We start from the raw sequence: 27,337 nt of genomic DNA on the forward strand, positions 1-27,337 counted from the left end.
CATTGTCCTCCGCTGCATTTACTCACTGTTAACCAAGGAGCTAAAATGAAGCAGGACTCTCCAACAGTGCTTTGCTTACATGCAAAAAAACAATCCAGTGAGCACAAAAAACATAACCACTAGGAGCAAAAAAAAAAAAAATTAAATAAAAAATAAAAACACCAGCCAACAGCTGGTTTAATTCTTCTTGTTGTGCCCAACACACACACATACACTGAGGGCATGTCAGAGGTACTCAAGAAATTAGGTATTGAGTAAAACTAAAATGTTATAGTAAAAGACTGAACAGCGAGAGAAAGGAAAGAGTGAAGCAGGTGTTGAAGCAATGAGGTGGGAATTTCTGAATTTAATCAAACCTGTGTGTATTTTGTGAGCGTGCGCGTGTGTGTGTGTGTCCTCATCTTCATTTCTCTCCTGTCACTAGAGTGGCAGGGTCTTGGGAGGCTAAGATCTGGCTTCAACCATGCCTAAAGGGGAAAACAAACACACTCACAGAGGTGCACGTGATAACCCCTTGCATGGATGCTGGAGGTTATCATGGGAAATAATTTCATACCAAACAAAGCTTTTTGTTATTGATCAGGAACGTCCGCTATCTTCAGCTCATATCACCTAAGCACTGTGTACCTGTAACTCAGTGTCTCTCTTAAGCCTTCAAATATCTCCAAAAAGACATGAGGAAGAAACAACTTCATCCTTTATGAGGCAATTTTATGTACTCTAAAAAACACACACACACACACACACATAACCAACATAGCAAAACCTCATCACTCTGGCATTACTGTGATCAAAATTACCTCGAAAACACCAACAGCAACCATAGTAAATACAATAAATCACCACTACATACACGACCGATCCAAGCAAAAACAAAGCACAATGTGAACACTCTGTGTGACTTCAAACACAGATGACGACACATGGACTATACACTAAGTATCCCTGATCAATGAACTACACACAAACACCCATGTGTATACATATATATGTGCAAAGCCCCACACACACAGCCAGGTGATTCATCACTAGCTGAGGAGAGCACGGCCTCCAAAACCTTTTGAGAGACCTCTGGCCTCTTCAACATGACCTTTCCAAAGGGTCACTGCAGATTTATCAAACGACATAATGAGCATTACAACCACCATCACTCACGAATGTTCAGCTCCCTCCCAGGGAAAAAAAAAAAAAAACTTAATATATAGGCCAAATAAAAACACCACCACCTTGTCAGCTTCCTGCAGAGACCTCCCTCCCAACATATTTCACCATTTTCTTATTACGGCTGACAGCTGACATTGTCTCTCAATCTTAGACTCCTGCCCTGCTGCTTTCATTCTTTATCTTTTCTTTTTATCTCCATCTTCAATTCCCCATCCTCATCCCTGTCACATATTGTACCCCACACACTCACAGACAGACACACACACACACAGTCACTGACGCCTAATACAACATCAGAAGTGTGATCTGGCTGCCCATGGGTATAATGCATCTCTGTGACTTGAATTATCTTGCTGGTAAAACACGAATCTTTGCGACACAGACTTATTGACAGAGCAAGAAAACTGTGAAGGTATTATTGACATCTGGCCTAATTAGCGGCCTGAAGGTTTTATGTGAAACTGTGTTGACGGCGTTATATCAGTAACTGGTTAGTTATCTTTATCATTTGGTGGTTAAAGCCTTTTTTCCATCCTTTATACAGCTTGTTTAGCTGGTTTGTATGTATGATTCATCCCTTTCCTTGGAGGATGGACAGTGACAGGTCTGTGAAAGCAAACTACCATCTAACACAACCTTGAGTTTTAAGCACAACACACTGCAGGAAGGTGTCTCCAATTTTACACATACAAGTGGGCAATATACACTCATGAGATATGCGTTTTATGCAAAACAAAAATGTTAAATGACAAATTCTGGAATCATTATTCAAGTATCCTACTGGTACTGTCTTTTGAAATGTAAAGCCTCTTCCATCCTTTTCCAGCTGTTCAATTCAAGTGTCAGTAGCATCCTCATCTCTTAATAAGACATCACTGTTTCCTGAGAAGTGTAAGAATCGCGTGACAAGTCCATCAAACTCCCCACTGAGGGATTTAGCACCCCTTCATTCCTCTAAAGCTCACATAACATGGAGAGTGAAGGAGAGAAAACAGCTGAATGAAACACTAGTAATCCTACCATAGTAGGCTGATATACACACTGTGCTATAATATCTTCTTTCTCTGTTTTTCCTGTCTGTCTCAACTATATACAGTCTAATACATGTCAGACAGGCTGTATTTTAACAGTGATACAGCTTATAAATATTCCGTCAGTTCCGTTATTTATTTCATGGTGTATTATAACACTGTTTAGACTTTTAGATGTAATTAAATGTAGTACCTGAGCAGCTAGACATTAATGAAAATATAAAATACACAACAGATAAAAAGCAAAATGTGGGTTCATTTGACAGAGAGGCTTCACACGTTTCACACTGATACAAATTGGTGAGATCTCCTTTAATAAACACCATTAAGTGGTCTAACGTCTGTGTTTTCTTATTATTTAAAAACCTCTCTTCCACAAAGGAAAATCTCTATGGGTACTTATGAAGTCAGAATATAAAAAGGCAGCTCCAGTTCTACGTTGGGAGAAAACATACGAAACTACACTTTGGCTTTAACTTTAATCTGACTGATTTTTAAAATGACTAAATTAGGCACAGCAAGTAAGTGGAATTCATAAGGCAGTGACTAGACTTTCCTACTTTCCCTACCCATATATTATGTTCTTCCTTTCACCCCTTATCTCAGTCACATTTCTATAGTAGCTAAAATGGCCAACATGATCACTGAATCCTTCAATACGGATAAGAATTTTTTTAAAGCCCTTCAACTAAACTCAAATTCAATCTTTTCACAAAATGCAGAATTTAAACTTGGGGATTCAACTATGGAAGCCCAGTCACTTGCAACACACCAGGGTAAAAGGTCCCCCCTTTATCTTCAATCCTATATTAACTTGGCCTCTTATGGCTTAAATCCACAATCGGGGATCAGCAAAAAGGCTGCAGCCCAGTGGGGCGCCTTAAGACCGCAGCCGTCTGAACGGATGAAAGCCGGGAGTTGTTTGTGATTGCTGTTGAGGAAGATCTTGTAAAGACTGCAACAGTGTGAGTATGCAGCATTTATATAAAGGACCATTCACTCATACACACACGTGCGCGCACACACACACACACACATACAAATTAAAAAAAAAAGATATCAATTTGTTTTCCTGCAGGCTTAAGCTTTCCTCAATTTGGGAAAAAAAGATGTGTCACAGTGCAGCTATCAGTTTTAAATGTAAAAATGAGCTGTGTTTCAGACACACACTGCAGCTAAACCCTTCTCACAGACATAAACAAGGATTTTCTTAGATTCATAAATGCCCACCCACATTCATTATCAATTGCAAATAGCAAATCCTGCACTTAAAGATGACTGATGTAGTTTGTGGGAGAAAAAGGTACCATTACTGGTATACTAACACAAGTGAACATATACACAAAAAACATACAGGAACAGAATCATGGCTGTAGCCTGAGTACAGGTATGTTTAACAAGATCCGGGTGGACGGTGGGAGAGGTTGTTGGCTCAGGCCTTTAGTGCCATGCTGTGAGTAGGCCCGCATTTTAGCCACAAACAAACGGGTGCACACACACAGACACACACTCAGACTTGGATACCAGGGCCCCATACTGTGCTGAGTCCAGCATTCAAACCCACTTTGTGCAGCAGATGTGACAGGTTGTTTGTGAGCAGAATTCACCAAAACACACACACACAGACACACACACACACACAAATGCACATATAAATGTGTTTTAGAATGGAATACATCACTAAATATATGAACCGAAGAAGCCTAGAGATGGCCTGTCTGAAATAATCACCACAACAGATCCTGTGCTGGTCTAGAGTCTGCTGGTCTTCTCATAATCTCATCACAGGCACCCTCTGACTGCATCTAAAGGCAATAAATGTCCCTTTTGCATGTGTATATGTGTGTGTGTACACATTTCTTCAAGGCATATTTAAAAATAGTGTGAAGTCAGGCGGTTAGCATTCACAGCATCTCTATGATTTTCATCTCTTGTGTGTATGTGTTGTTTTCCAGCCGAGGACACAGTCACACAAAAATCGTGCGCACATTGTCTTGGCTTTTTCTCTGGTCCTGATGCTGTGCTTCTCAAGCCACAATCACAAGTGATCGAGGGCCTGGAATTAATTTGCTTTTATTGGACAGCAAAACATTAGGACAAACAACATTTCACTTAATCAATCGTTTGCCTTATGCATATATTAATTCTATTTATTTAGTGTAAATAAATTTAGTGAGTTTCCTCCCTAGAGTCATGTCTAATAACCTTAATGGCTTGTTCAGACAGAACTAAAATTCCCCTGTACAACATCCATGTTCACATTCTGCCCTGATGGTGACCAGATAATAGCATAACAACCTCTGACTTTACATTCCTCTACGGGAGCAGCAGAAAACACTTTTCACCTGCTGTGGAAATGAGAGGACATAATACATGATCTTTTAAAGCCGATGGAAGCTGATGAAAGTCAAGTCCGTTAGGAACAGGGATTTAAACATTATTAGCCTTTCATCACATTACATTCATCCCTTCTGATGCCTGCTTTTGCCGATCACCTTTTCTGATAAACAGGCTTAAAAAAATAAAGCTGTTACTTCACTTTCAGCATGCCTCACACAAAATTGGGTGTGACTGTTTGTTGTTGTCGCTGAATGTCTTACGTTTCAGCAGAGACAAAAGCACAAAAATCTAGCCTGACAACAGTTAAATGGAGTTAAACGGATAGCTACATTTGTTGGGTCTGGAATGCTGGAGCTCTGGCTATTACTAAAAGTCCAGTTAACAGGTTCATGTTACTGTGAGTTAGATACGAGCTGCCCTCATTTATCCAGATTAGGGTTCTTCTTCAGGGATCTATATTCATCTTGAACAGCTAATAGAGCGAACACCTTCAAATGTCGCTAAATGCTGCTACTACAAATGATTTAACATTGTTGTCAAAGTTGTGACCCTTTTCACAACTTTGGCAACAACAGATGCAGATTGAGACAGGGAACAACATAATTGTGTATAGTATGCAGAAGCATGCTTCCATGATCGCCGCTGTGTATTTGTAAGGAGCACAGAGCCGAGCCCCCAAGGTCTCAGGGTGTTTACAGTGAATAAATCACAGATCTGACATTGCTGCACTGGCGACAACAATAGAAAGAATGCTTGTTTTGACCATTCACTTCATACTGGATCACATGTGACCTAAAGGCACTCCACCTTACCATCACAGAAACAGAATAAAACAAAAGGCAGATCAGAGTACAGTGGAACACAGGAAAAGTGAACAAAACTAGTGTGTGAAGTCTGTTTTGCCTCTACGCTGGTTAATCCACACAGAAGTGAAATCAGTGCATCTGCTCAACTGTGAAATGTGGAATTTTTTGTGTCACCGTGAAAACCAATAGTGCTTATGTTGTAGTGAAGTAAATCAAAACAATAAATCTGATAAAAACTGAACCAGAGGAAAACAGAACAGCACAGAAAGCAGACAAAATTAACCCATTTAAAAATAAACCATAACACATCATCTCCATACAGCAATGTGCTCACTGAGGCCTACACATCAGAATGCCCGGATTCAGCTACACTATCTTTACCTCCCCTCTCCCTCTAAGTGTCTGCTTTCTCTCTGTATCTGTCAGTCTGTCTCTCTCTCTGACTATTTTTGTGTCGGCATGTATCCCAAATGTAGGCTAATGCCTTGCAGAGCTGACAGATTAAATGCCAATCCCTGGGTTGTACCAAAATCAGCCCCAGGCAGCCAGCTCTGTGTGTCTGTGTGTGCGTGTGTGTGTGTGTGTGTGTGTGTGTGTGTCCAGCCAGCTACAAATCCATGCCTATGTGTCTGCTGGGTTGGGTGAACACAGACATAAAACAAGTGCCCTTAGTAAACAACTCTAAAGGTCACTGCAGATTTCAGATTGTTTATACCTCGCTGTCATGTCCTGATGAAAAAGAAACATTTCTGGCCTTAATGTCAGTCACTTCCAGTGTGTGAGTTCATTTAAAACAACATACTGTGAGACCAAAATCAACAGCTCCATGCATTATAAGCTCTGTAAAAAACAAAACATGTCACTTGACCACATAGCAGTGTTAGACGTTTGATTTGATTCTAAGAAGAACAAAGCAGTCTAATATATATTCAAGTGCTTGTGTGGTTGAGCTGTGTTCATGGTTTTCTGAGGCCAGTTTCCCATCTATTATTAATGGATCAGCTCAGTTTTTGTCGCTTGAAAGATTTGTCATCTGATGGATTACAGCCCAAACTCTCTCTAGGTTCTGGAAAGAGTTGTTAATGCTCTCAGACACAGGTTGAAAAATTGAGGATGTGGAACACCATGCAAATTTTGTTTCAAGGTGGATTTTCAATTTAATGATTTTATTTGCAGAGCATGACCTTTGCCTCCGGTAAATGTGAGGTCAAAAATCAATGACATAAAATCATTTGCTAATGTCAGTGGACGTCTTTGTAATCAACAGATGCAGCCATGGGCTATAATGCATATTCCCCACCAGTAATTGATATCAAATCACCACATACAATCTGGACCTTTGAGATCGACTTTTATCAGGTTGTATTAAAGAGTTATATTACAGATCATAAGACTGTTGTACTGCCAAAATGAACATGGCACACTTATCAACTGAAAGTATCCAGAATATAAATGTCTGCACTGATTTCTCTGCAGTAGACTTTGCTTGAGGAAACTACGTCTTAGTCTTTGTGATTAAACAGTTTTCAAGGTTTTTTTGATGTAAGATAAGGAATATTTTAAGATAAGATGTCCTCTTTGGCCTGGGATTTGATTTCGTCTTCTATGCAAATCGTCTTCTGTTCACAAATTCTTTCTACTCATCTGTCCTGTTGAATTGACTAGCAAATAATATCAACAAGGTACCAAAACAAAAACAAATATTTAAAATACTAATACCAAACCGAGATTAATTAAGTAGCTAAACTACATAACTACACTAAGCTAAGTGTTTTTTCTTACTTTTGCAGTTTCATAACGAGGGCGTGACATGTAGACCAATAGAGTAAAGCAGCGAATGGAGGTTTTCCTATGTACATTAGGCAGCATGTAGTATACAACCAGTAACTTCTGCAAGATATCACTGAGCTAACAATAGACTATCCTGTAGCCAGGGGCCATAATACATACTGACCGCCCAGCCCACACATCTGTTATGAATACACAGTGTGAGCAAAGTAAATATACTTTGGACTTCTTCCAATAGTTCATTCTGAGTGCTGTGTTCCTTTTCAATTAACATGAATGATTTCTCCCTTTCTTATAGTTGGTTCATGAATATCAAAATAAAATTCAAATGAATGTAAATATACTGTGGGAATTGGCGTATTTTGAAAACAGAAGTACAGAACTTTGACTTGGGTTCTAATTCGTTAAGCATACATTCCCTTGATCATACAAATTACTAGAGACAGCCAAGCGGAGAAATCCAACACACACGCACGCACACACACACATAAATATGCCCACAAACACAACAGTTTAATTACATGCAGCTGAGCAACTGCTTCTTTAATATATTCCGCGCTCATTGATTTGAGAGGTCTCTGACATTGAATTACGCTATAGATTGCAGCATTTTAAACACACGCACTGGTATACCCGAATACTCATACTAATTGACTTTTTAGCATTCAGAAGCTTCTCTATTAGCGGTTTAAACTGAATGAGCTCCTGATGTAGAAGTCCTGCTGAAGGAGTTAACAGCAGGGCGGAGTGTGCCCTCACTCTAAAAAAGAAGCTGAAGGAAATCCCATCTCCCACACACATCAACTCACCCCTGCATCCTGAACAAAAGTGATACAAGCCAAAATGCAACAGTTCAGAGAAGCAGTACAATGCCACCGAAAGGAATTAGGAAGTCAACAAAGTAACGTACTGGGCTTCGACATCAACAATCATAGATTACATTAATAAAAAAAAGGACTCACTACAGATTTAACCTACTTCACTTAACCTGCTTATTTCTGTATGGTCACATTAAAAAACAGCACGTGTGCACCCACACTCATGGAGAGTTGTGTTTCCATCACTACTGGGTACATTACATAGATTTACATTAATTTCCTGGAGGCTTAACCACCACCTGACCATACGAATAAACATTACTTGCCTAATTCTAACCCTTACATTAAGCAAACCCTGACCTCAACCTAAACTTAAAGCAAGTCTTCACCCTAATATTTAATGATTTATATTGTGGGGACTTGCGTTCTGTCCCCATAAACAAGACAGAATGTGACCATGTAAACAGATTTTTGTCCCCACAGCTACAGGAATACATGTACACACACACACACATGCTGAAGATTTAAAACCAACATCAGTTTCCAGTTTCAAGACTAATCAGTCTTGTTTTGTGGTTTTCCAACATGCATGCAAAACATATATATTCCATATCAGCAAACATTCTGTAACAGAGTAACCCTTCATACCACACAGAGACACACACACAGGCACACAAACACACACACACACACTACTCTCCCACAAGCTGCTTGGGCATCCATCCACCTGACAAACCCTCATACACATACACGAACACACAAATACAACTCCTTAACCCACACACTTGGCATAGATGCCAACAAAGCCCCAGTTCTCCAAAAGTAATAAACCATCTTTTCACTACGTCTCTTCAAACCATGATAGAAGACTGCCGAAAGCCCCCGTGGTTCCATTTTAAACCCCTCAACTCATTTACTATGACAGTGATTGTTACTTCTGTGACCATATGTGTGTGTGTGTGTGTGTGTGTCTGTCTGAATATGTGTGGCTATGTTGCTCACTCATAAAGTCCCACATGCCATTGCAATGGGAGAGAATCTGTTTCACACACTAAATGCAGAACAGCAAGTCGAGCACCACGGCACAGCTTGTTAGTTTACATGTGGTGGTATGGCCTCTACTGAGGTGAGACATACACATATACACATGAGCAGGTATTCATTATTACCCATGGAAGCCATATCCAATAGACAAACAAACCACTGCCCTTTGGAAGGAGGATAAAAATGCAATAAAAGTCAGGTGGATGAGTTCCATCACACCACTGACACCATTTCAGGAAAACAGCATCACTACTGAGTGGCTCACTAGAGAGTATATTAAACAACATCAATTTATTAAATAAGCAAAAAAAATTAAATAAGATGTGAAAAAAACTTGAATTAGAAAAAAATCTATTAAATCACAGATGCTACTGCATATACAGTATGAGTGCTGTATTTAATGTTGACTAAAATTATGAGAATTTTTTTTTTTTTTTTCAGGAAGTCTTGAATCATGCATCTTGGCCTGCTTAAGATGGAAATATCCTAGTTTTTCCCATGATGTCAGCTAATGTTTCCATGTAGTTTTTTTTCCAGTATGGACAGATAAATCTGCTTTTTCTAGAGGTTGCAAGATCAAGGCGATGAGAAAAACTTATACTATCAACTGACGAATAGAGACAACGCAATGTAATTAACTACTGTTTATCTTTTAACTCAGCGATTTCTACAGTCTCAGCATCTATAAAATGTCTGCTGTTGCATATCAAACTTTCTTATCAACCTTCTGCTGCTAAACACACACACTGCACCCTCCTCAAACAAGGGGCCCAAGAATTATCTACATTAAAGATTTCAATTTAAGGCATTCCAATGAAAAATAATAGCTGAAAAATTAGGACCACCAAATATGATGCCTGTGCAAATATGTGTGTGTGTTGGGCGTGTCTGTGGTACCAGGAGGCGCAGGCATAACGACCAGCGTGTGACTGAGCGCGAGGCACACCATGTGCCTGCCCCCTTCTCTCATTTTTTCCTCTCCGTCGATCAGAAAACGACAAGCCGAGGAAAAATGAGGTATGAAAAAAAGGGCTTAAGTGGGCATTTGGATTCTCTCTGATCCTGTACCCCCTCATTTTGTGTCTCCATCATGCAAGCAGCAAGTGATGAAAGGCGAAAAACTTTTTCATTCCTCCCTATGTGTACGTGTGTGTGTGTGTGTGTGTGTGCGTCTTTCAGTGAATAGAGCATTAATTGCATTAGCATTACAGCTGGGTGATTTCCAGTCAAAGAAAAACTCTGGCATCAACAGAGAAGGCATTTCCAAAGTCGGGAAGTGTGTTATTATTTTGTGCATTTCAATAGAGAAATTCTTCTCATAAAAATTGACATGACAGAAGTGGAAAAAGAAAGTGAGCATCGGGAGACAGCTGAAGCAAAAGACAGGAAGATTGCACTGATCAAGTTGGCCAAGTGAAATTGTTCACCCTTAAACTGTAATATCGCCTTATGATAAATAATGATTCAGACATCTAAAACATGAAATGTGACAGATGAAAAACTGCCCCTTTCTGCATTTAACATAACATTCAAACCGTCTATAAGGGCAAACCAAATAAAAGGCATACAATGTGTCCATTCAAACACGTCAGAAAACTGTCTGCAGCTCTGAGGTTACTGAGGTGGCAGGATTTTATTAAGTGTCCAAAATGGATGCTAAACTCTTTTGACCACGGCCCAGTGTTCTTTCCTCTGTTTTGCTGAAAGTTAAAACAGCCAAACAATGCAGTATGTCCTGTGGCCCAGCAGTAAGGGGGGCCGTCTGACAAGAAAATGCAGATATCATTGATTTATACTTGTTTTGTTGGTTTGGTTTTCTCGTTGTTTTGTGTTTTGCGTATACAATACGTCTGTATTGTCTCAATGACAAGACTTCGAGGACTTGTTGCTTAACAAAAATTAAGTGTCTGAATTAATATCTTTATTTTCCATTGACAGTGAGAACTTTATACATGGCAGGTGATTACACCTACAACTGTTGTGTTTACAGAAGCACTTAATGTGCATGCTCATGGTGTGCATTATTCCTGTCACTATGCTGCCTCACCAGCAGGACTGTGAAGACATCAGAATGCTGGAGATGATGCACTTTTGTCACTTGCCTATTCACTGTGAGTTTGTTGGATGTGCTCATGTGTTTGATGAGCGATGAACTTAAGCACATCCAATTGCAACTAACTAATTTCCCACAATAATTTTAAACACTTATGCATCTGCTTTAGTAATGTTTCAAAGTGAGTAATCAATGTAGAGAAGCTCAAGCTTATTGCAATTACATTACAAATCCAGTTGTGGGCTATATAGTATAGCGTAATGAAGGTTCTCAGTTGGTTGACTAATTCAGATCAGGCAATCATGGGATCGTCTGAACAGCTAACAATCAAGCTACCAACAATAATGACTTCAACACCGAAAAGAGATGAATGATTGTAGAAGACATTCAAAGTTGGATTTAACGTTGTGGATTTATTTTATAGTCTTTTGAAGTCTCCAAGAAGAGACTGCAGTTGAAGTCTGGATTACTCAGCTTCTGAAAGGATACAATCACAATGGAACCCTCAATAAAACATAATTATCCTTCTCCTAATCAAATAAAATAAGCCCTCTAACACACAGCTTTTATTTAGTATGCCATATACATCACACTGCTAAACTGTGAATGTGAATTAGTCCATTTTAATCTGTATGAACATGAACTAGCTCTTGCAAAGCGTGAATTTGCACAGCACTGGTGATTGTGTATGGTGGGCTTGTTACAAAAACATAATGTGAACGCCTGCTATAAAAGAGTAAACCGAAAAAAATAAAAATAGGGGAAGAGATTTCATTTACAGTGCAATGCTTAAAAAACTGTTTGTAACTTCTTCTGAGAAGCCAGGAAATAAATCAAGGCAAAAATGCTCTTAATCCTTATTGATCTATATTTGATTTGCTTTTAACATCTTGAGCTATTAGAATACATTTTTACATTAAAACTGGTTTTGAAGTTTCTCAATACGATTCTGAGCCATTACACTGTGTTGGACTCGAGCAGCAGTAGGATGTGCAGAAGAAGGTTCAAGATTATCTGGATTTCATGTGACTTAAACATGTTAATTAAAATCTTACAGAAAAATGAATACTACTTTTCCATCTCTGACGGGGGTGGAAAGTTTAAAAATATCAATGGTCATTATGCTCACTCAAAGTGATTACCGGTACTCTTATTTAATGGCATTTTTTCTGCCCGCAATCCAGTGTTCTGATCTGGAGTCAGTCTTGAAACGGTAGCAAAATGCAAATTTTTACACTGATGCACCGAGAGATTCACACCTGATGTGTTCGTCTGCTCCTGATGGATGAAAGCTGATCAAAATGCAAAAACAGTTTCTAGCTTAATTTCTATGTATGCAAATCTCTCTCTCTCTCTTTCTTTCTCTGTAGCAACAAGCTGAAAAGATGTAATACGAATGCACACTGCCACACACACACATACAAAATAGTTTTACACTGCAAAACACTGAAGACAGCATAAAAAATATTAGAAAGTCATCACAATCACTTCATTTTTGTTGTGTGTTATTTGTAAAACAAACAGGATTTTGAAATGACCCAAGAAATTTTAGGACAGAAGTCACTGTTGGCTCGCATTCTTTGTTGGTGGGTATGAGAAATGTCATTCTGGCATATAATCTGTGGATTGTTTCAATGTTTCAACACCTACTTAGACCTGATGCATTTATTCCACCATAATATATGCTGTAAATGTTTAAATGAGCTACTAGATTTCTGACCAATTCCAATGAAAAATAGGACATCAAGTGTTTGTGTGGATATTTTGTGTTTTACAGTACTTGATTGAGTTCCTGAAGTGGTCTTCTGCAGGGTTTTTCACAGTGCAGCTGTTGAGCAACCACAGGTCTGCCTCTGTTGGGTCATCTATAGAAAGAGAAAAGTCAATTTATGATGAGCATGATTTAAAAAAAAAAAAACGAAAAACGAAAACCTAAAAACCTATGCAAAAGTCATATAATAATGGAATCATAAAAGTACAGATTTCTGAGAAAGCAGCTCTCGCTAATTGGTCTTGGGCACAGCGCTCCAGCTTTGGGTACAGAGCTCAGAGTGGGTCAGCATGTCTTCAAAAAGTAACACCCAGATGATCACATGTCTATCAGTCTATTAGATTACCATGCAAATTATCTCTTCTATTGCACAAAAATAAACTATTGTACCTTGACACAATAATCTTTTAAGTTTACAGTTTACAGTTGTTTGTTACAGGTGTCTAATAACTCTTAGCTATTATAATAAAAATTTGAACAAAAAGTTCAGCATACTCTCACCTCATTTAATTAATTTAATCAAATATACATATCTGCTTGCTTTTGCAATTTGTCTCTGGTCAGGTCAGATGTTATTTCACAGGTCCAGATGTTATTTCTTTTTCAGTTCACAGTTCTGATAGCATGTTAGCTAAAACAAGTGTAGGAAGAACCAATCACAAATCATCCCTTCAATCGCTGATATATGAACTATTTTTATGTAAAAAATCTGCAGCTGATGTTCGCTTGCTAGCTTGGTTAGCCATGGAGCTAGCTAGCTGTATTCAGTCACAGTGTTGACTGGGAGTCTGGAGAGAGTCAGCTAATATAACCACTAGCATAATGGCTGGGGGACATAACGCACATTCAGAACTACTGGCTACTGTAAACAAACAATATCCACAACAAGTCACTCCATAGCAGCTCATTTTTACAGGAAACATGTCAATAAGCGGAACCAAGTAGCACTCTGTTAGCCGTTTCATGGGAACTTTAAACGTATGTTTAATCCACACACACACAGCAGTGTGTTACTCATTGTGATGCTAAGCTTGTCTGCTGCTCTAGATGACGGTGGCAGGCTTTGCATGGCACAGCCAGGAGAGCTGTCACACAAAAAGACACACATACTCGGGGGGGTTTGGCACGGTGGTGGTGGTGGGAAGCAGGAAGCTTGCTCCTTTATGCCAAGCTGAACCAGATATTTCAATTAAAATTCACTTCCCTACTTCAGTCAAGCAAATACACCCACTCACATTGTATTTCCCGCATACCAGAGTATTTTTCTGTAACACACACAGCAAGGCCCAGGTCGCGGAGAATGAGAAGATTAACGACCACAGAACACCTTGCCTCAGGTGAACATCCCTTCACCTTAACTCTCGGCAACACACATTCCGTTTCTGGACCAAGACAAGCTATAACGGTACAACAGCATTCATCCAAACAAATCTGTAAAAGCCCTTTCACAACTTTCAGGTAGCAATGCACTGATGCTTCTTTCAAAGCATTGAAGACACTGTGGTTATAAATGGCACGCTTTAATATTTTAGGACTTCACACCAGCAGTAGATAGTATGGATACAGAAACCACCACCATAACATAAAAAGTGCAGTCGCAGCAGTGTGAGTCTTCAGGTGTGTTATCTGGTTGGATCAGACAGTAAGCAACACTTAATGAGGTGTAATAAACAACAGGACAGCATGTCTTGTAAAAGCAGCAAAATAATGGGGGTCCCACTGGCAGGACATGAATCATGTTTTGGGTTGTATGTTAAGGAGAATTATTGTTTCTTCTGGGACAGGATTACAAATACAAAAGACAAAATACTAAGTAATCCTAAAGTTGCATGTAGGTACTCACAATGAGAAAATTAATACTCAAGAATTAATTGATACTCGAGAGAGAGAGAGAGAGAGACAGAAAGATTTAAGTTCAGCTGGCAAATGGTGCCCATTATGCCCAGCATTATTTGTCTAGGCAACCAACACACACACACAGAGAGGTGGGGGGGGGACTAGTGGGAGTGGTCTCAGCTGTGTGGTTGCTGTCTCCTCTCTGTCCCAAGGGTGGGTTTTCCAGACCAACAATAACAAGCTCTCCATCAATTTAACACACACAGACACAGACACACAGAGGACATATTCAAGCATCGGCAAAACAATCCTATCTACAGAGCAAGCACCTACCAGTACAGAAAGAAAACTATTCCTCATAAGTTTCTGAATCTGACAAAACTTAAAAAGAACTATCTCATATAAAGAGGCAAAGTTCCTCCTGTTGCAGTGGACTAGCATGGGACCTTCTTTCAGAAAAAAAAACATGTAGACTAGTTAATCATCAGAGACAGTTATTACTGTGAACCTACTTGAACTGCGCCATGAATTACAACATGTGATTTGGTTTGTTAATTTAAAAGACAGATTTGCAAATCAAGAAAGTCAGTTTGTTATAAGACTGATGAAGTATATAGAAATAAAAATACTGCAAACCCAACAGTCACAATCTCTGTACCAAGCTAACACCGATGTAGATGATGCTGTACAGTATACTGCGGGAGGCAAGAGATGTGGTTCACTGAACAATGTAGCTCACAAAACTGTTACTATTTTTAATGACGAAATGCAATACGGGATCAAAAAAAATTGTCTTCTGTCATAAGCTACCATTCACCACCCTCTTTTCCTCCCTTGATAGATAGATGGATAGATAGATAGATAGATAGATAGATAGATAGATAGATAGATAGATAGATAGATAGATAGATAGATAGATAGATAGATAGCACTTTTACTCCCATATTTACATGCTTAAGCAATTAATTAGAAGTTTAAACTATAACTGATACTTACATAACTGATAAATTACTTCATCAGAATATTAAATACTAATCTCATAGTGCTCATCTCATTTGGAGCAGCTTTTGCTGTGTTTGTTATACAACTAGCTCTTGTTCACATGATTTTCAAATCCTTGTATTTTCATCACTGAAGTAAAGCAGCCATGGACTCTGCCAAATGCTAAGGACTAATTTTCTGGTATTGCTTCTGGTATAAACCTCTAAGGCCCTTTAGTCCAGGAGCTCACAATGGCAGCAGCTGTTCTCAATCCAGCATTGGATCACCATAGCAGATACACAATGAGAAGATCTCTCAGTTCACAATGGCTGCAACAGCACACCCCGCTGCAGTACCTCGACTGCTACCAGTGAACTGGGGTCAAAACCACCACCAGGCACCGAAATTAATCAAAGCAGCAGCTGCTTTTCACTCAAAAAAGGGGCCTTTAGAGGAGTAATTTCACAACAAAACATCAGAGCATTGTACAGATGACAAGAAGCCACTGTCAACCACTCTAAATTCCCCCACTTGTTTTACTTACAGGGATTACAGCTTTAGTTATTTCTGAACTCTTGTCATTTTTTGTACAATATTTCAGACAATCCCTGAGTAAGTATAAGCGGCAGTGATTTAGTGACTCCGCTTTCACATACCTAGATATTGGAGAGATCAAAATCAGGACAAATCCGTTTTCCTGTGCTGTTTGGACAGAAAATCTAATGGTGCATTACAGAAACTTCAAGTTAAAGTGAATTAGAAGCCATACGGGAAAGTACAGACTGACATCTACAGGTCCAAAATGACACAAGAACACATCTACTGTGGCCACCACAAGTTAGTGTTCAGAGACACTCTTATTCCTTCATGACAACAGTCTGTAGTCTGCCTAATGACTGTCACACTCCCAGTGACAGCTGCTTCTTTATCAATTCGAGACTTAATAAGCCACAACTATACAAGCCTCATCCTGCATCATCCTGACTGCCTTTAGCAGCAACTCAGAATTGGTGCAGCAGAACTAATAATGACTCTGAATCAAAAAGATGAGAGGCTGAATTTCTAAAAGGTTGATATGCGTACACCGATTAAAACAACCTGCATAATATTTTGTAAGTCTCCCTTGTGCTGCCAAAACAGACTGTAAGGGGAAGGGACACATGACCTCTGAGGGTATTTCAGGTAACTGGCATCAGAATGTTGGATCCTTTGGGTCCTGACTTTCCATTCCATTGCATCCCACATATTCTCAATCAGCTTGTGATCTGGGGGTCTACAGGCCCTTGTTGTGGTACATGAGACATTCGTGAGCCGTTTAAAAAAAATGTGAAAACATGAAGCCATACAGAACATTGTACAGGCCCCAACATGTATGTTTTTCTGTTCATCTCTCATCTCATCTGTGAGGGAAAGTAGCCTGGGGTATGATTCAGCTTTTAAGTGCACATAAATTGTTAACATAAAGAAATGCTGCTATTGGGAAATCACTGGAAAGTTCAATTTGCATACGATTTGCATAGCTATGATGATGCAGCCAATGACAGGGGGTAATTTGGTTATTTTTGCATATCATGGCCATCAGGCAATTATGTGAGAAGTTGTTAGTACAAAATGTGCACAAAAAACTGTTGAATAATCTCCTGTCTGATGAAGAAAAGGCTCGGAGGGTTAAGACAAAAATCCTGGTATGTGTGTGTGAATGTGGGTATGTGTAAGAGGGTAAAAATCTGTGTGTGCGTGTGTGTGTGTGAGAGAGAGAGAGAGAGAGAGAGTGTGTTAGAGGATGTAAGAAAATATCGATATTTTCTGCACTGATTCTCAAAAACACGATCAATCTGTAATTGATCATTTAAATTGTTCATTTTGTCTTGTGTTTACAACCCAACAAACAGCGGGGGAGGAGGAGACGGAGAACTTTGACTTTAGATAGTGTTTACATAATTCAAATTCTTCAGTATACAAGCACAGGTGTAACATTAAGTATGTGCAAAGACGCAAAATGTATTGAATGTGAAATTAAAACACAATTAAGAAAGAAACTAAACTAAATGTAGTGCAGCAAAGTAAATGTTCTTTAATGGCTTGGGCTCATTTCACTTATTACAGGTCAAATAGGAAATATGTGATCAATACGTGTTTATAATGACACAGTCACTGTCTCAGCACTAGTGTAAGACTTCACAAAAGAAACAATTAAATAAAATATTAATAATAGTTATTTGGATTGGATTTTGAGAGAAGCTGTAGTAGTAGGGGAGTACTGAGGGTATCTTTACACCTACATATATCTATTAGAAACACACATGCACACACCCACACACACATGTAATAATGACACTATTTCACTCAGTGTGCAGCCCACATGTGAAAAGCCTGTTTTATATTTTATCCAATATCAGAAATATATTCCATTTGACCACAACAGCTGACCCCCAAATAAATTGTTTTGTGTGGGTGTATGTGTGTGTGTGGGTGGGTGTGCGCATACGTGCGTGCATGCGTGCGTGTTCATTCTTGAGTTTCTCAAATAAGTAATAAGGAATTTCACCACTCTCAAATGGTTGTCCCCACTATACACAGAAGGAAAATGACCTCTGCCTGTGTGTGGGTGTATGTCAATTTGTTTGTATGCGTGCATGTGTATGGAGGCGCACTCTTTCGAACGCATTCTTTTAAAAATTCCCACCAACTGACCCAAATGACTAAATCTAATCCATAAGATTTATTCCTGTGTGTGCTTCTTTGTGAGTGTTTGTGTGTGTGTCTGTGTGATATTCACCCTAAATTCACCCCACAGCCAAATCATAAAAGAGAGACCAGAATATTGGAAAGGCAATACCTGGGGTCAGTATGTGTGTGTACGTTGAGTATGAATACACACAAGATCATACATAACACATTTCAATCACACCATTCACTGTGGAGGTAAGGCGAAAGAGTTATGGGAGCAGGTGTGTGCACTAAAGAATTGTGGATGGAAAGATGGACAAAAGAAAGAGTAAAGATCAGAGGATCAGATGGTCCCTCGTGCACCTATGAAAATAAAGAACACCTATGTACCTGTGATTATAAGATAGGACAGAGAAACATGGACAGAGGTCCACCTGAGAGAGGAACATAAAGAGAAAATTAAGTTTGAGGCAGATGCAGTCAATTTAAGCAAGACCGTCGGTGGTTTAGTTTTCCAGACAATCTTTTATTTTGTTAATTAGCGTCCAAAGAGTGAATGAAAGCCACTGCTCAAAGACATCAGCAATGGCAGGCAAGCATGGAAAAACAGCACCTACTACCAGAATACTTTCACATCTAACTGGGTGAATAAAGAGATTATTTCAACCAAATCAGATTAAGTTACTGTTGGACCCAAGATGGTGAGTGAGTTTTCTTTTCTTTTTGGTATGTGAAATGAGCAAGGAAGAGAAAAATAGAGTGATGGAGATAAAAGTGTAAAACACAAGGACAGAAAAGAGGGGAATACAAAGTAAAGCCTAAAAAAAAAATCATCTGGAAAGAGACGTGGGTTAGTGTCATCGATAAGGATCCCACTCTGATTTGAAAATAAACATACATTTTATAGGAAACATGTTTTAATACACAAGCCACATTTGTTTGTGTTCGCCTTTGAAATTATATAAATATATTGGACAACACGCAAATATAGCGGAATGAATAATTTTGCTATATTTGTGTGTTGTCCGATTTACCCACAGGTGTGTGCAGCCCCCCACAGAGAAGCAGAGATGAGGCTCAGCTGTAGGGTCAGAAAGCAGAAAAAACACAAACAATAACAGGCAGAATGGGAATAATAATTAATTTCCCTAAACTCTCTTGTATCCACTGTATGCAGATGTGCCCCTTCACAAATTAAAACTACAGCAAACTGTAAATTCAATTCAGTTGTTTACTGTAAACAGACAAACAACTATTTTTTGTAATTACTATTTTATCTTCACACATAAAAAGTAGTAGAAAATAGATGATTAAAACTTTCATATTTACTGACTGGCTGCATTTCACTTTTGGACAACATAAAAAGGATATAAGGTGACACATGAACAGCAAACATTTTCCACCCTCTGCACAGATGGAGCATAGTGCAGCCTCTTAACGGGATCTTATAGTGTATCAAGCATAATATTAAGCGTATAAAGTGAATATGGTGTTGTCATTTTACTTGATTTCTCACTTTGAAAACCTCAACCTCCATCTATGTCTCAATAGCATGTTTTTAAGTTTATTTGTTTGTTTTTTTTATAATGCCAAGAACGTGGGTCTCTAAATTAACAATGCAGAAAGGCTTGCACTCTTAATTCCAAGCTCAAAAAGAAGTGGCATCAGGTGTGCACAGTCAAGGTAAAGGTAACACACATGAGGGCTGCTTTTCTTCATGAACAATTGAGTTTCTCCTTGTCCACTGTGACACCTCCAAGGCAACGGAAGAACAAGTGCTATTGCTTATCAAGAAGTAGTCAAGGTACAAAAGCCTGCATGTGCAAAGCCAGCAAGAGTGAAAACTTAATGTTTTTAGACAATTACCAGCAGATGCAAAATTGAGTGCGTATGTGAGTGTAAATGGATGTTTGTCTAGATGTTACCCTGATACAACATGTACTGGTGATCTACACATAGTATAAAATAAAGTAAATAAAATCACCTTACTTGCAGTTTCAAATATTAATTGAGAGACTGTGCACAACATGTTAATCTCTCTGTAGTGTCAAAAGAAAAGCTGTAGGGTAAAACAGAACACTATACTGCTACTGAACGCTGCACAATGCAAAATTAGATAAAGCCATGACGTATACAAGCCTGTTGTTTCCTGTTGTTTCATTTCCCTGTAATTAAATATTAATTTTCTGTTGAAAGGCTGGTATAATGCAATATTTGGAGCCACACTATCAAAATGCCACATGGGGATTCACTGAGTAAACCAAGGACAGAAGGGCAATTTTTGCTAAAAATAAATGAAATAAGTAGAGATGTCCCGACACAAATTCAGAGGCCTGAATTTTGCTCATCTTCCAGTACTGTATTACTGTACAGTATCTGTTAGGTTGCATGCAGGCATCAAGATTAATGAATAATAATAAATAAAATACATGGTGTCAGAGCGGTGCAGAGACTCATGTAATATCCGAGGCAGCATTTTAGGCAGTAGTCACGTTCCCAATGCTGATATTAGTATTTTAACATATTTACAAATATGTTTTGCAAAGATATTACCTGAACACTGAAGAAGTGGTTTTTAGAGTTGTTTCAATTAACAGTACTTTAGAGAGTTTAAAACCCGTAAGTCAAGGGCAATGAGGGGGGTAAGAGAGAGGGGTGCAATTCATAGCGTGCTGTTAAGCTCCTATCAGTATGCATACACTTCATATTTTAACGCAACATCCTAAAATCACCATCATGCTTTTACTATCCTCCCACCTTATTCTTTCATCATTTTCTCCTTTTCATTTTTATCACATTGCCCAAGCTCTATATTTCGCCTCCTCTCCCCTGTCTTATGTAATCACCATATATTACATCAACTTACTTACTCCTTTCCTCCAGCTTCCTTGTCATTTGCAAACGCTTCACTCTTTTCTTCCCCAATATTTTCTGCTTATCAAACTCTTTTACCTACTTTATTATCTTTGTCAGTTTTTACTCCACAATTAAGCCCCAATATTAACCGAAGGTCTACTGAGCTGTTTAACAAAATCATTTTTCCAAATCTTTTATTTTTACTTGAACTGAAAAGTGATTTGGTAAAAATATTATCAAACATCTAATAGATTATATTTCACGGTGATTTCACTCAAGAATTTGCCATGGAATAACATAAGGTAGTTGTAATTTTCTAAACCCAATTCACACCAGACAAAAAACCCACTAATGCCCTAAAACATCTGGTTTTTGTCATCAGAGGGAAAGGGTGCAATCAGCATTCATTCCCGGGTCAACTGACTCTGCAGAAGTCGTGGTTATTTATTGACTCCATCTCCAATCAGCGGTGATATAAATATGACTCCCGGGAGGTCATACTAATTTTCACCCTTTTTCCAGTGCGATGCCACAACATGTGATGAAGTTTCAGACGCCGACACGTCACTAGTTGTCCATCTGTCTGTGTTCAAATTGATGGTGAGTTTGAAAGAGACTTCCAACACATTCATGACAAAAAAGCAGAAAAGCAGAACTGCAAACTCTCTGCCAAATTTTTCATTTGCTGAGAACAGGAAAATGAAGACAGGGGAGTGTCTACTTGTAATCCATCAAAGGCATAATAATTAAAACATGGATACCTGAGGATTGTCTTACTTTTAGACCTATACAAATAATTACTTGTTACGAACGTTGAAAATTAATTCATTAATTACTGTAGCATATTGTAATTGTCCCATTCATGGGCAATGGCAATATGCTATACATCCACTTTGAGTATCGTAATTAGGCTATATGTACAAAACCTATTCTATTAATTGTAGGTTAATTTACAAAGGATTACAGTAGCACATTCCTTTCTGCAATTGGCACTGTGATCTAAATAATTAAAGACTCTTGTGTTGATACGACTGTAATCTAAAATGAAACAGCAATCTTGCGCTCTAGCACTATGAAGCTCCCATGGTGATTACTCTGCAAACAGATTTGTTTTCTCCATGCCAGGAGAGTATTTTGCATTTTTAGTTCTCACCGATTATAAAGCATCGTGCTCGGGTTTTTCAGGCACTTCAGGAAAATTCATACAGTCAGATCTTGTATATTTATGTAGGAAAAGAGCCCTGGAGACTGTCTGCTTTCCAGGCATCATAAACCTTTCATACACTCTCCTTTAATTCCCTTTCTTGATGACAGATATATATCATATATAACCCCACTTCACTGCTATCACTGAGGCTACAGTTATCATATTTTCCATTTCAGACAGACCTTCTTAATGAGTTTCCAAACCTTCTCTGACATTTCTTTTCTCGTACATACACCGTTATATCTGCTCCTAGTGGGGACTTGCAGGTAGAATTAAGCTGTAAAAGCACATTTAACTGAATATAAGAACAAAGCAACAAGACAGAGTGGAAATCATTGTTTGTACACGCTGTCTTTGCAGTACACTGGTTGTAACAGATTTGAATGAAATTCCTCATACTCTTGGACTCCACTCTGTAGGAGTCCATTCAGTCGTTTCCCCAGACTGCGTACACTGAAACAAAGTATCTGAGCAATTGAGATGTGCAGATTTTCCAGACGAAAGAAACACATCTATGCTGTCTCTGATTTCCCTCCGGTCTTCAGCCCTGGTAGATGATATATGAGGGCAAAAGCAGAGACGTCTATGTGTGTGTGTGTGTGTGTGTGTGAGACAGAGAGAGAGAGAGAGAGAAGAGGCAGACAGCAGCCCTAGGGGTCAATATGATGCTCCTGGTGCTTCACACACAGACCACACCATGACCCACTTTCCATCCCATCCCATACACACTCCTGTGTGCACAAATGCATGCACACAGACACACACACTCACATTTCCCTCCCTTGTTATTTCTGTCTTCTGCCCTCTATCCATCCCACCCTCCATCTCAAACACATCATCTTTCCTCCTCTACTGCCCTCCCCATCTCTCATCTTACATACATATACACACACACACACAGGACATGCTGACCTTGGGATATACTGCAGTGATGGTTTATAGGGGTAAGTGTGCTAGGGCAAAGGGGTGGCTTTGGGGTGAATGGATACACTTGACTGAGCTAACAAGGTCTGTCTGGACGTATTGGCTGATTGGCTGCCCAGACAGCTGGATGCCAGGCTGACTGGCTGGGAGGACAGGTGGACTGGAGGCAGGGTGGGGCAGTGACCCACTCAACAGTGTTGTGCATAACAATCAAGTCATATACTAAAATATCTAGTTTGTCAGCAAAGTGAGGTTTACTTGGGCACAACATTATCCAACCAAATGTCTTGCTGCTATGCCCCCCGTCTTCAGCACAGTGACAGAAGTGACTTATTAATCCAAACAGCAACAGCATCAAAAACAAATAAGTAATAAGTCTTAAATGAATACAGCTACCTGTACCTTTTTGCTGAATGATTTTGGGAAAACATGTAATTGCGATTTTTCTGACAGATATTGCAATTGCAATTTGACTTGTGATATATTTTTCTATATATAATTTAATATAATTTCTAGTGACGATATTAATAGACACAATGTCTTTTGCGATGAGCCCTTATCCTATAACATTACTACTGCAAATGACTCTGCGATAGAGCTTAGCTTGCTTGCTTAGTATCGTCTCGGGGAGCACCAGCAGTGGCTACACCTTCGCCTGCCTTCTTTGACTTGCGCTGACTTTACATTTGTCATACTGTTGTCGTGTTGATTCTTCAAATGTTGATACAAATGTGATTACCACATTAGTCGGGAGTTGTATTTAAAAAAGCCTTTGCTGTTTGCTAAGCGCATTAGTTAAATCGCAATTTTGGTTAGAACAAACAATAAATTGTTCAGCCTTATAAATTGGCTCACCAAATTAAAAAATTTTCTTCAAGTAGGTAATAAATATTATTGTCGCCTATTGTTGTCTATGAATGGTACAAAGTTGTGGATGCCAGTGACTTATTTTGTAACTTCTGTGGGTGAAAGCTAGAGTAAAACTAGTGCAATAAAAATAAAAAAACAGAAATTACAGAAACAATGACTGTTTATGACTGCATTAAATGTAACATGATTACCAGTCCCGTGACCCATCACATTGTACTGTGACGATCAAAAATTGTAAACAGACAAAGTCAGAATCAACCTCCAGTTAACAGAGGTCAACACTCTGACACAAACACTGACACCAGAAACAAGAAATGTACAATTGTCTCTGCATTACTTTTGGTCCAATTGTTGTCCAACAATATGCCTCTATGTAGATAACTGATTTATCCGTGTGGATGCATCAATACATCGAATGAAATGAAATAACAGCATCTAATGAAAAAGCGTACAGTTTGAGAATTTATTACACCCAACAAAGTTGGCTATTATGATGAGTCACACTGGGGAACTGATAAATGTAACGGCTAAACACACACATTTGCGCGCGCGCACACACACACAAGTGGGATTGTGAAGAGTGACAAGTTGGGCATGACTGATTGGGACAACAAGAGGTTCCTCGCTGACAACTTTTCAGTCTAAAAGGTTTCCTCTCCTCTGGGAGTGTGAGTGTGTTTGTGTGTGTGCAAATCTGTGTGCTGCTTCTCGTCTGTGTGTGTGTGTGTCTGAACGTCACTGACGTAGCAAATTGTGAATGGGCCTTAGAGGACTTTCGACTTTCACGTCCAATCACATTTTACAAGTGAGCACACACACAGGCAAAAGACACAAACATACACATACACCCACACACACAGGGGCCTTGGGGTTTTGGCGGTTTGTCTATCCGTCTAGCAGGGTGAGCAACCACTCAGCCGTGGATGATAATGCAATCAACTGTCATTAGAGGAACGCTGGCTGGCAACACACACACACACACACACACACACACACACACAGTAGCACACACACAAGTACACACAGTGCTGCTATTCACAATACAATAATACCTGTCAGTCACAAGTGAGGAACTGCACACGCTTTTATATTATTATTTTATATTTTATATTTAGTTACTTTAAATTCCACCAACTATGTGACAACCTCCTCATATTTCAACCTTGTGAGGTGAGAGGCACATGAACATAACATATTTAGAGCTAGAATGACTAGTCAATTTATAAATTAATCAATTGATAAGCGGCAACTTGGAAAATAGTCGGCAACTTTCTTGATAAATCATTAAAATAATTTTTCACTCACGACTTCTCCAATGTGACAATTTGTTACATTTTCTTTGTCATAGATCTGTGAGAAGGTGAGCACCCTCCTTCTCACGGTCTCCCACGAGGGACGCGTTTTGATGGCCTGTGAGGCAGCGTCGAACACTTAAAATTAAAAAGACGTTTCGGACTTTGTAGCGCATATACGCGCTGACGCGTGTGTGCGCACACGCACACACACACACACACACTCCCAAGCACACGGAGAAATGGACTCTATCGTCAGTTTATGTATATGCAAATGCTTGGTGACATGTTTGGCGTGGCGTACGCCATGGACGCTTCGGCGCTGAAAGTTCAGCCCGCTGCGTCGCTCACCTTCCACAACCACAACTCACCCGTGTCAGTTTTCTCCCCGGTTTAGCATCCAGGCGTGTGGTGAGGTACCCACTACTCGTCCACCTCTTCAGTTCAGTTTGTAAAGACTCTGGTTTGCCATAACATTCACACAGTCACCTGCACTCCCGGTCCGACTCCACTGCTCCTCTGCGGAAGCGCGCGCCGCTGCAGGGGCGGACTTTATTGGGCCCAGGGCAAGGGGGCACGGCCCATTGCACTCAGGGGGTTTTTATTTTTCTATGGTATTGGCTATGTGGTGTTTGTATAAAATTATTGTGTGGTGTGTACATATTTGGTGTGTGGGTAAATTAACTTGTGCATTATTTATTTGTTTGTATCCATTTATTATGATTATAGTATTGTATGGACCATTATGTTTATTGGTAATCCCCTCAATAATGGTTTGGACCATTTGGGCTCTACAAGCAGCCCTATTTAAAGGAGCCTCATTTTGCACTTGTTGTTCCTTGGGAGAACTAGTATGTGCTGTTGTGAGAGTTGGTTATCGGTGTTCAGTTCCTGCATTATTCCTGCATTTTGTCTGCCTGTGAAAACCTTGTGTTCTGGGAGATTAAAAGGATTTTTCCTGGCACCTGACGCTTTGCTGCCTCCTGTTTTCAACCTCTTCCACCTGAATCCGGTCTTGCCGAGATCCCGTTATTCGGGGAGACCACTCTGGTCCCTCACAAGATCATTGTTGAATATCTTAAGATTCTGGACTGTGGACTGAGGAAAAAAAACAAGACATTTAAATAATAATTAGCCAGTCAATTCATACTAAAATAATCAGTTGCAACCCATAAATATAATTCATATAAACCCGGAGCAAAAACAAAAAAAAAAACACAAGCACAACCACGTCTTCCATTCTCATCAGCAGTTAATCTCCTGATGCAACTACAGTGCAATAGCACTACATAAGATAAGTGGGTGCCTCAGTGACCCAGTATTACAACAGGTTTGGTGTGACATTTCTCCTGCTGTTTCTTCTTGCTGGTGATATTCCTGTCAAGTTGGGACGGTCATTAGACCTCATGTCATCCACCTGGATCGGTTGGTGACATAACTTTTAATTATGCTTGTCCTCCTTCTGTTTTCACTAGATTACTACAGACTTATTTAATAACTCATTTCTTTTCCCCAGTTCTGTAACTTTCTCTGTCTTTCTCTCTCACCCACCTTCACCAAATATACCACATTGCAGTCCTCTCAGACTCACTACAGGCCTTGACAGAAACTTTCCCATATATCAGCTTAGTTAAGCAGCAGAAATTCACAGCAATGTTTCACATAAGGTGCATAATCTACAGTCTCTTCTCAGAGACAGACACGTGTCGATGTGCACCAGAGTGTACTAAGAAGCATGGAGGGTATGCCAAGTTAGGCACAGCAGGGGCCCACTATAGCACTCACGCCAACAGTTTGACAACATCCAAGAAACATCTGTTCACTTGGGATTTCTCTCCTGTCTTTAACAACTGTGAGTCCATTACTGCAGGAGAGGAGAGCAAGTA

The 27,337-nt window shown here is 39.4% G+C and overlaps 1 protein-coding gene across 2 annotated transcripts in view; it reads right to left on the minus strand.

Moving 5' to 3' along the window:
- The window catches only part of cdkal1 (CDK5 regulatory subunit associated protein 1-like 1), a 204,867-nt gene that overhangs the window by 157,656 nt on the left and 19,874 nt on the right, over window positions 1–27,337 (minus strand). For both annotated transcript variants that reach the window (XM_046399649.1, XM_046399650.1), the window contains exon 4: window positions 12,825–12,909. In XM_046399649.1, coding sequence (XP_046255605.1) covers window positions 12,825–12,909 — 85 coding nt within the window. The remainder of the gene's footprint in view (window positions 1–12,824; window positions 12,910–27,337) is intronic.

This window comes from Scatophagus argus, chromosome 9 (assembly GCF_020382885.2).
Source record: "Scatophagus argus isolate fScaArg1 chromosome 9, fScaArg1.pri, whole genome shotgun sequence".
NCBI classification, from domain to species: Eukaryota; Metazoa; Chordata; class Actinopteri; family Scatophagidae; genus Scatophagus; species Scatophagus argus.